Source organism: Ptychodera flava, chromosome 16, assembly GCF_041260155.1.
Source record: "Ptychodera flava strain L36383 chromosome 16, AS_Pfla_20210202, whole genome shotgun sequence".
Classification (NCBI taxonomy): Eukaryota; Metazoa; Hemichordata; class Enteropneusta; family Ptychoderidae; genus Ptychodera; species Ptychodera flava.
In genome coordinates, this window is record NC_091943.1 from 30637677 (window position 1) to 30648037 (window position 10361).

The 10361-nt window shown below is 36.4% G+C and overlaps 1 protein-coding gene across 1 annotated transcript; it reads left to right on the top strand.

Moving 5' to 3' along the window:
• Positions 1–72: 72 nt before the first annotated feature.
• Positions 73–9746, top strand: LOC139114547 (uncharacterized). Its single transcript, XM_070676334.1, has 7 exons — positions 73–366; positions 917–1149; positions 4548–4690; positions 4813–4932; positions 5780–6043; positions 7090–7297; positions 8498–9746. The coding sequence occupies exons 2-6, from the start codon at positions 923–925 to the stop codon at positions 7287–7289; spliced, it is 954 nt and encodes a 317-aa protein (XP_070532435.1). The 5' UTR covers positions 73–366; positions 917–922; the 3' UTR covers positions 7290–7297; positions 8498–9746.
• The last annotated feature ends 615 nt before the right edge of the window (positions 9747–10361 follow it).

Below are 10361 nucleotides of genomic sequence, written 5' to 3' on the forward strand. Positions count from 1 at the left end.
AAGTGGGTACGATAGTGAGAGCGCCGCCACAGGTACAGAATCAAAGCCTGCCGAGTTGACCTGACCTCACTTGACTTGACCCGAAATGACTTGAACCTGATCGGTCGTCGATCATCTCCATCGTGACCTCATTTCACCAGCACTTGTACACTTGTATTTGCTGTGACCACGGTCTATGTTTCGTGACACCGATAGACACCTTCCGCATTTGCCCTCGTAGCTCGTAAAGTTTCAAGTTTCTCGCGCTGCACCACATGTTTGGTTGGGGCTACCCGGTTAGTAAACATCTCTTGTACGATTTTGTACAGTGTAGGATTGCAGAAGTACAGTATATCCAAACGCTGTACAGTTGGTAAAGCGACCCGGGTAAGTGAGCGAACAGGCGGTCCACCTGTGAACATCTTGCAATTCTTCAACACCTAATCTAGGTCATATGGAATCCTGAAGGAAATTATTTGTACAATCGAGACATTATGATTGGGATATTCATGAGCCCTGCGTACACTACCGGGCTGTGCTGTATGTTCCCGGCGTTATACTGCATATGCTAGTGTAATGTTATGACTTGAAAAGATGGAGTCAATTATACTCTGAGCTTTATCGACATTAAATCTTCTTATGTTGTAAGCTTATGTATTCCCTCTCCACTTTTTCATTCAGGATGAAATAGTAGTATTTATTAGTGCATAATTAGGGTTGGGGTTAGTTTTAACACCGGTTTGCAAGTTGATAAATGTAGTACCATACCCAACATATATAAGGGAATGTCAGTTAGGGGACCTTTCACTCAGGTATTAAATGCTTCCTGCAATTTTTAGGATTTTTCACATTTGCCTCTGACTTCATACAGAAATCAAGAAATTGTTTATTATATGTTGCCTGCAATTCACATCTGTTGTTTATTTTGTTCACGTAGTTTAGGATGATTTCAAAGGAAACAGTAATCACCATAGCAACAGCTTCAGCCCTGGGCATCAGTTTTGCTGCTCTGGTGTATGTCAGAAGAAAGCGGGAAAAAGTTCCTCTGTCCAAAATCAAGTTCGGGAAAGAGATGCGAAAAGCAGAGTTTTTCTTCTATGATGACATCACACCATGTAACCATGGTTCTTTTGGCGCTGTGCCAAAACGAGTTTTTGACGCAAGATACAGGTAGGATTATTTTCTTGTGGTATGTTACTCTTATGTCCTGGCTATTAAAAAATGTGTATTTTAACCAAACATTAGCCAAAGCCCCTGACCCTTAATATTTTTGCTTTTTTACACTTAATGTACAACAAATTTATCATTCGTGAACAGTTTTCTTTGGCTCACAGCAAGCAAAAGTAGGAAAAGGTTCCCCACTGCTCTTGTCTACCCCATTTTAGCAAGGCATATTGTTTATTTTTGGTCTTACAAATCTTTTACCTCCATCAAGGATTAATTTATGCAGGACATTGAATTGTTTTCCAAAACAAAGCCTAACTCTGATTAGTAAGATGCTCTAAAATTTTTACATGATAAACCATTCAAATGAAATTACAAAAGACATTCTCTAAAACAACAAATTGTGATGAAATCATGGATTATGTTTATCACTCTGTTAATTTGTATCCTGTAAAAGTTTCAGTGTACAGTATGTTCATTGATCTAAATACCAGTGTTTTGCTGTCGGCTTGACTCAAATTAGGCACGGTTTGCTCGTAAATTAGAAAAAGACCTTTTAACCCCCATAAAATTGTTACAGACAACATCTACATACCAGGATGAAAAATCAGAGGAACTTGAACACTGATGTGCTGAGATACAATATCAGTTGACAAAGAATTTCTAAATTTTTACCTGTTTTGTTGGCTTTGACATTGGTAATTACAATACAATATTGATCGTGTATAAATGAGGACATGTTTTCAGTTCTGGGATATTACTCAATTTTGGAATTCAACCTGAGTTTTGACAACGTAATTAGATGTCTCATTATGTCAACATGATACAGTTTTGCAGCTGTTGTGTGGAGTTTAAGACTAGTATACTACATTGCATACCATTTTTAGGGGACAGATTATTGCAGATCCTGACAAATATCTGACCCTTGAACCAAATGTCAACAGGTCAAAGGTTATGAGCCAGTGATGAGAATTGCTTTTCCTTTGACTGTAAGAAACTGATGGTTATGCATTGTTGCAAAAACTTGGAAAATACCTGTTAACTAATAACTCATTTCTTTCTTATGTATTTGTCACCAATTGTGGTAGACCATGGAGTGTACTAGTGGATATGGTCACCTATGTGTATGTGTCTACTCAAGAATACAAATTGCATGGGAAACACTTGCGGTAGATTTTGTGTGGTCTACGTGTATGCTGCCGGGAGGTAACAAATGCCAGGTGTTTGTTGTGTAGGGATTGTCTCAGGAGACAAGAGAGTTGGTTGGAGAAGGTTGACTCTGATAATAGCATATAATGAACCCTCAACAACATAAATTTTATGTTGGAGGCCGCTGAGTTACAGGCTGCCGATGTCTCTTGGCATGCATTTGCTCAAATTCATGTTACATATATATTTATCTATTTGATTCTGTATCACATCCTTTTTGAACCTTTGAGTGCTGTAATTTTTTCCACCAAAATTTTAGTGCAACATTTTACCAATTTTTTATGAATTTTTCTGTAATTTTTTTATCATTTTGGACCACACTAACATCACTTTTCATGAGCTACAGTTTTTGATCAAAATTTTGGGAAAATTATAAAAATTGTCTAAATCTGGAAACAAATTGGCTGGCTTATATTTTTATAAAGGAGACAAAAATTGACTTCGGCATTCAAAGGGTTAAGGTAGTGTATGCCTTGAAGTAGAAAACTGTTAACTTTCACCAAAACTTTCCTCTGCGAACTTCAATTAAACCATTCTCTTTCAGAATCAAGAATACGAATAAGGAGTTACCTTGCAAATTTTGGTGCTCGTGAAACGATCACCCTAAAATTTACTGACATTTGAAAATCAAAATGTCTGGAATAAAGAAGAAGTTTTTCACAAAAACACAACAGTGAAATCTTCATTTACTCCACAGGGGTCAAAGAGAATCTATGCAAGCGGCTGACTAGAAAGGTATTATAAATATTTAAGTGTCTGAAAGACCATCCTTAGGTGCATTCTGTCGTAAAGAAGGGTATAAGGTAGTAGCTGTTAGAAAACTATTTCAATCATAAACATGAAGCTACAGAGAGAAAGGAAGCAAAGCTAAATAGCATCTAACATCATGCATACATGCTTCTGTATATGAAGTATATAGTAACAAATGGAACAATCGCTATTAAATAAAATATATTAAATGTTAAGCAAAAAATTTCTTTGTTTTCTCCAAACTAGATTAAAAACCTCTAGTCTTTGGTATATTTCTACCTAATATTTCTTTCCCTTAAGTCTTTACATTTAAATTTAATTCATTCTCTTCAACATTGTAATTAACACTATGCACTATTTCTGCTGCCCTACGGATCAGTGAATTTGCACCTTTCAATCTATAGCTTTATACATAGTTCAACAAAACGTCATTATAATTTAGGGTTATAGAGGTATAACACTTGCTAGCACAAGGATAAAATTTTTGAGATGTGCATTAAAGTGTGTCATTGTCCTTCAAGATCCCATTGATCAGCTATCAAAATGAACTGCCCTCACACCATACACACACATGTAACACAAAATACTTCTTGTGATCTGACTTTGTAGTCTTGTCAAACACCAAAAATTGTGTTATTGAAGCTACTGTGTAAGCACACAGCATTTTAGTCTGTATGTATATTTTTGACATCCAGGTGAGTATTGAGCATTCTAATCATAAATCGATGTTTTGTCTGTGATGTCTGTGCCAGGTTCAGGTGTCTCTCTTTGTGTGTCATAATTGATGAAAACTTTTGTTGCATTACATTCAGAAAGTGTATGGCTATCGTCACAAAATTTATTCAAGGGTTGATGTGGCTGTGTATACAAATGTTTTTTTTGGTATAGTTATCTAAAAATTTAAAATGAGAATGTGCAAATTTTCCCATTGTCGATGATTGAACATATTTTAACCAAGAGCTAGCAGGGCAATCCATGCTTGTTTTTCAAAATTTCATATTTTTATATCAGTCTCATGTCATGAGAATATTTTTTTGCACAAGCTACAAGATTGTAACATATTTATCTGTGGAAATTTTTTTAGTTTATGACCACCATCCTCTCAAGCGCCAATAGTTCCCATTACAACGTGAATGAAATGACAAAAAGATTCTTTGATCAGAAAAGAACAGAAACTGAAGTTTTCAATGTTACATGATTTTGACACTTCATTTTCATTCTTAACGGGTGACACATTTTCTACTGCACGTCACTGGAACAAGGTCTTAAGGTTTGATCACTAGTTACTGGCAGTTTTCACTGTTAAGCTTGAAAACTGACCTGTAAATTTAGGAATTTTGTCTTTATTCTGTGCATGAAATAATCTATTTATCATAGAAAGTAAGGTACCAGGATGTATTAAAGTCCTACTTTGTGTAAATTTTTATCACTGAATGTATTTGTAGATTCCTGGTAGAATATGAACAAGGTCCAGATCTCTTTGAGAAGTTCAAGTATGCAAAGTACCACAAGGAGGCCTGCACAGAAGTTGCAAAGTTTGTTGGTGCCAAGACAGAAAACATTGTATTGATACCAAATGTGACCACAGGTTAGTTTCTCCTGGCAATAAGACATCTATCCAAACAATAATATGAGACACCCCTTTTCAAATTATTGAACATTTTAAAAGAGAAATACCATACACATTATTCGGTTTGATGTTGTTTCAAGGAACCAGTGCAGTCCTGAAGTCCTTACGGCTGAAAGAAGGTGACACTATACTTGTATGCAACGCGACGTATCCATCCATGGTGTATGCTGCAGAAGATACATGTGAAATGAACACTTCAGGTAAGTTTGATAAGTTCAAGACCACTTGACAACGTCAGTGTTGCCTGTGGTATGTCTCTAAGGTAATATCTCAGTCAGTACTTCAGTCATTTAAAGTGGTTTGTATTACATTCCATTGGCATCATGCATATTACTCAATCTGAATCCTTGCTGCAAAGCTAGGTGATTGTGTGAGCCATAGTCAAGTCTACTGTGTAGGGCCAACTATCTCATTTATAATACTTTAGAAACAACCAACAAGTTACTGTTGTCATGTCTCTAACCCAGCAGACATAACTCGGTGTAAATTGCTATGCACTTTCACACGATTACAAATGAAGTTGTTGGCCTTACACTTTAACTTCAAGTTTTCTCAAGGGTCGTTCGAACATGTAATTCTGTTTTAATCTGGGTACTTTTTAAATGCCTCACAAGGCTTGCACTGCAGGAAGATGCAGCTATGCTGGTTCTGCCTAGAAAGCCAACATTTCCCAAGCACAGCAACTCTGTTGACTTTTAGTTTGTCACCTACATGGATTCGTTATATTTCCCTAGAGGCACCTGTTTGCAAGTTTCATTCCAGTTGTGGTCCCAGTTTCCTGTTTACTGCTTTCCTCATGACTTTTGACTTGCTGTGCCTGCTTGATTGTTTACATGTACATCAGCTTACCTTCAGGTCATTTTCTAAATCACGAATTACTGACATATCTGAATTCCTTTTCATGTGAAATATGTTCAGTAAGGGTGTCATATATATATTACCTAAATATGTTGAAGTATAGCAAATACTGTATCTGAAAACACTTATTATGAAAAATATCTTTTGGTCTAATGAAATCTTCATCTTTCTTGTTTAATGCGCCAACAGCCAATGTGTTGACCTTGAACATCACATTTCCAATCAACAGCAAAGACGAGTTCATTCAAAACTACAGGGATATTTTGTCATCAAAGTCCTCCATAAAGATAGCCATCATAGATCATATCACCAGTTCCACTGCATTGGTCATACCAATCAAAGAACTGATTGAGTTGTGCCGTGAATTTGGGGTACAGACGTTCATAGATGGTGCACACGCTCCGGGTCAGATTGCGTTGAACATTGAGGAACTACAGCCTGACTACTATACAGGTATGGTGGTATACCCTTAGAAATATCCCAAGGGATTCCTTCAGGGAATACTATTTGAATAATATAATTCACACCCCTAGGGGCTGAGATGGAATGTCTCACACAAGTCTGGGAATTTTTGTCTCATGAGTGAGATATGGCAATTTCCCCGATTTAACGCTTGTGAAATGTTCCATCTCAGCCCGTTGGGTCCAATGTGGGATTATTTTTCTCAGGTCCATTCAATATTTGCAAATGGCACATGGAGTGCTTATGTCATTGTCAAAGGAAAATGCACTTCACTCATGTGATATATCGTACAGAGTGTGAGAACAAATTTGATCCCATAATGGTGTTTGCACTCTCACTGCATACCAAGGACTTGAGAATAGCTGTCTCATAACTCTTTGAGCGCTGTAATTTTTTCCCGCCAAAATTTTAGTGCAACATTTTACCAATTTTCATAAATTTTTCTGTGATTTTTTTAATTTTGTACCAAATGGAAATCACATTTTTCATTGGCCACAATTTGTTCTCAAGTTTTGGCAAAAATATGAAAAAAATTGACTGGGGTTTATCTTATAAAGGGACAAAAGTAGACTTTGCCGCTCAAAGGGTTAATTACGATTGCCATGGGATTTCTACACATTGAATATAGGACCAATGGACAACATTTAAAGTTACAAGTGAAAGACATTAATGTTCATGAAAAGTCCATGGAACTATGTCCTATCGCTGAACTTGTGTCAAACTTGTACCGGTACCTCAACTGTGGCAGTAATCATAAAATATTTAAACAGTTTACTTAAATATTGATGTGAAAGATATATATACTCATAAATATTTCAAGTTTGATGAAGATTTTACTTCTCCTTTCTCCGTACATGTGTTAATGTGTATTCAGAAATCACATCTGGTGTCTGTTTAGGATTTGCAGTGAGAAAAGTTGGAAGCTAGGTACTTGGGTCTAAAATCAGTACCATAAATATGCCTCCTGTCTACACTGAGCATGAAAATTTTCTTTCACTGATGTGTACATGATCTTGTCTTGTTCTTGTTAATCGCAGGAAACTTACATAAGTGGGTGTACACGCCTAGAGGTGCTGCATTTCTATGGATCAATCCAAAACACCACAACATCATCAAACCCTGGTCACTTCCCACAACTTCAAGCAGTCTATGCAAAAACAGTTCTTTCAACAGGGAACTCAGGATAACAGCACTTACCTGTCTGCACCAGCTGCAATCAAGTTTTACAAAGACATAGGAGGAATGGTGAGACCTTGCAGTGTTTTTTTGCAGAGGTTGGGAAAAATTGGTAAATGATTCGGGAATCCCGGTAACATTTCTGTTGTCCCTTGTCTGACTGCATATATATACCAAGGGGAGACCCCCATAACATAACTGGGGAACCTCAGTGACATTTACCTTCACAAAAACGCTGTACTGAAATTTCTGGAATATCCAGTAGTTTGCAGTGATAGGTGCCAATGCTTTAATCAGTGAATGTTCCAGTTCACTGATCATATAGAGCTAGCTCTATTATGGTGATAAAATTTCCTTCAGCACTACAAAACTACTGTCCACACCATTCACCATTTCCCAATCCAGAGCCAGCAGCTGTAATTTGGATGATTTTCAGACTATTTTTGTTTTTAATGTCAACTACTTTCTTCTTCCACTCCCTCAAGCATGTTGAGATAAACAGTATATAGTTTGTCAACTCAGCCTGTACATATATATGCTGACAAACAGTAATTCTGGTCTTGACTACAATTTAAAAATATACAGTGCCACGCATTTTACATGACAAAACGCTGTGTTGACAAACTAAAGAGTTGGTGTTCCAACTTCCTTTTGGGAGTAGAAACAAAACACTTTGGTTGACATTAAAAACAAAAGTAATGAAAAAAGTCATTAAAAGTTACAGTGTAAAATTTTTGGGAAAATAAACCAAACTGTTTCAGTTAAAATGTGATGTCAAAATCTTTGCCATGAGGATGGATTAAGGCTGTGTTTCCATAACGGAATATTAATCTTTCTTGTTCAAGTATATAATGAAAGTTAAAAATCAGAAATGCCTGTCAGAATTTAACCACAGGACTACTATACACCGGTGTGGAAACTAATGACCAACTAATTAAAGTTATACCACTCTCTGCCTCATGCCCATTATTCTAACGATGCTTTCAAATTTCCATAATTGAATATTTTATAATTACCACCTGGCTTTCTTTTGTTTAAAAGTGTCCGATTTACTGGTAAATTGGACAGTTCTTTTGTTAAAAGCTGTCCAGTTAGGCCTCAGAGTTTAACTGGCAAACTGTACTGTTAAATTCTGTAAACTGCCTCCTACTTGTCCGCTTACCTACAGTAAATGCCTGATAGTTTGTAACATTTAATTTACAGTTCAAAGTTACAATGTTGCAAAGATATATATCCTGTTGATATTATATATGATGGTTCTCTTTATAGGATGCAATACACAAGTACACAAATTCTCTTCTGGAATGGGGTATTCCGATGCTGGCAGAAGCATGGGGAACTGAACCACTGCCTGTTCCAGCTGACATGAGGGCTCCCAATATGAGAATGGTGAGGCTACCAAACTGCCCAAAAAAGTATGACGTTATCGACCAATGGGCCGAAGATCTCTTGGCTGAAATTTACCTCAAACACCATGTCCACTGTGCACCAGTTGAAATTCAAGGTCAAATGTTTTGTAGGGTGTCTGTAAATATCTACAGTACCAAGGAAGATCTTATGAATTTGAGGGATGCTGTATTAAACGTTTTTGTCAAGAATATTTCCGAGAAATCCTGAAAATGATGTAATTCATGAATGTTTTTCTGAAAATGGTTTTCTTTATTAATGTTTCTTGAATTTTTGCCATCCTTTTCTCTGATTTATGGAGTGTTTTTACTTTACTGTCCCAGCATAAAGTATTTTTTCTAATGTTTAGGTGACCACCATTGTTTTATCTTTGAATTAGACTAAGTATACAGTCACCTGTAATCTAAATATGCCCATATATGGTCAAAGGGGCGTTCCTTGGTATTCAAAATGCTTATGTTAGCGCGCTGTTTTTAAAAAGCAGCCATCTGCTTAAAATCTGTGATTGGTTAGATTTTCTCTTTTCATGGCAACTGGCAAAATTGGAACAGGTGACAGTATACCTTTAAACTAAAAGTACCTACACATCTTGTAATTCACTTGAATTCCTGATAACATGAAAACCAGTACTTGTACTTAATTACACAATGTTTGATGATATTATTAAATTGTAGTCAGTGTATACAGTATGAATAATACCATTAAAAATCAGACCATTGAGATCAAAGTGAGCGAACACAAGAACTTTGAACTTTTGTCAAGTCAATCAGTTTTTGTGGTAAAGCTTATGCCTCTTTTAGTCATTGCTTTACATATGTGTGTGACACTTTCAGCACAGTCATTGCATCAATGAATTTGACAATGACGACATTATTCTAGGTTCTGGTCACTTTTCTTTATCTCTTTGTCAAACGATAACAGGCATCCTTTGAACACAGTTTCTGCAACATTATTAAACACAGAATGTCAGTCATCCGAGCGTTGGCAGTCCTTCAGCCCTGGTATAAAACCACCCATAGTTCGTGCTTCACTCATTCCAACAACAACGAATTATTAATCAGATCCTCTGCCATGATGCAATTAAATAAATATCCCTGTAATTCGCTATCAATCATCCTGCATCGTTTTTTTCTACCTTGAATTTGTAGACCTTGTCCTTGTACCCGAAAGCAATCGTTTTATACTTTTGTCAGCAGATGAAAAGGACAGATCCTCGCAAATCTCCTTAATGGTTGCCATAATGGACATATACCACCATTCTCCACGTTGATTAACTATTCTAAATTGCAAGAAGAGTCATAACTCCGCTGGTCATTAAAGTGGTTTATTCCACAGCCTGCGACCAGTCTCTTTGTCCATCTTACAAAAAGTGTCCTCATTCGTCTGCCCTCTCTATATCCTTTGCCTTTCCCTATATGTCAGTCCATTGTTCGAAAGATAAATGCAACTATTAGTTTTCTAATTAACCCTTTGAGTGCTGTAATTTTTCCCACCAAAATTTTACTGCCACATTTTTATAAATTTTTCTGAAATTTTGTGATAATTTTGGACAAAATGGACGTTACATTTCAATGGCTACAGTTTGTTATCAAAATTTTGACAAAACATTAAAAAAAAAATTGACTGGAGTATATTTTCTAAAGGTGACAAGAATTGACTTTGGCGCTCAAAGGGTTAAGCATTACTTTGACTTGTCCGCACACTATGCCTATCCCCATACCATTCC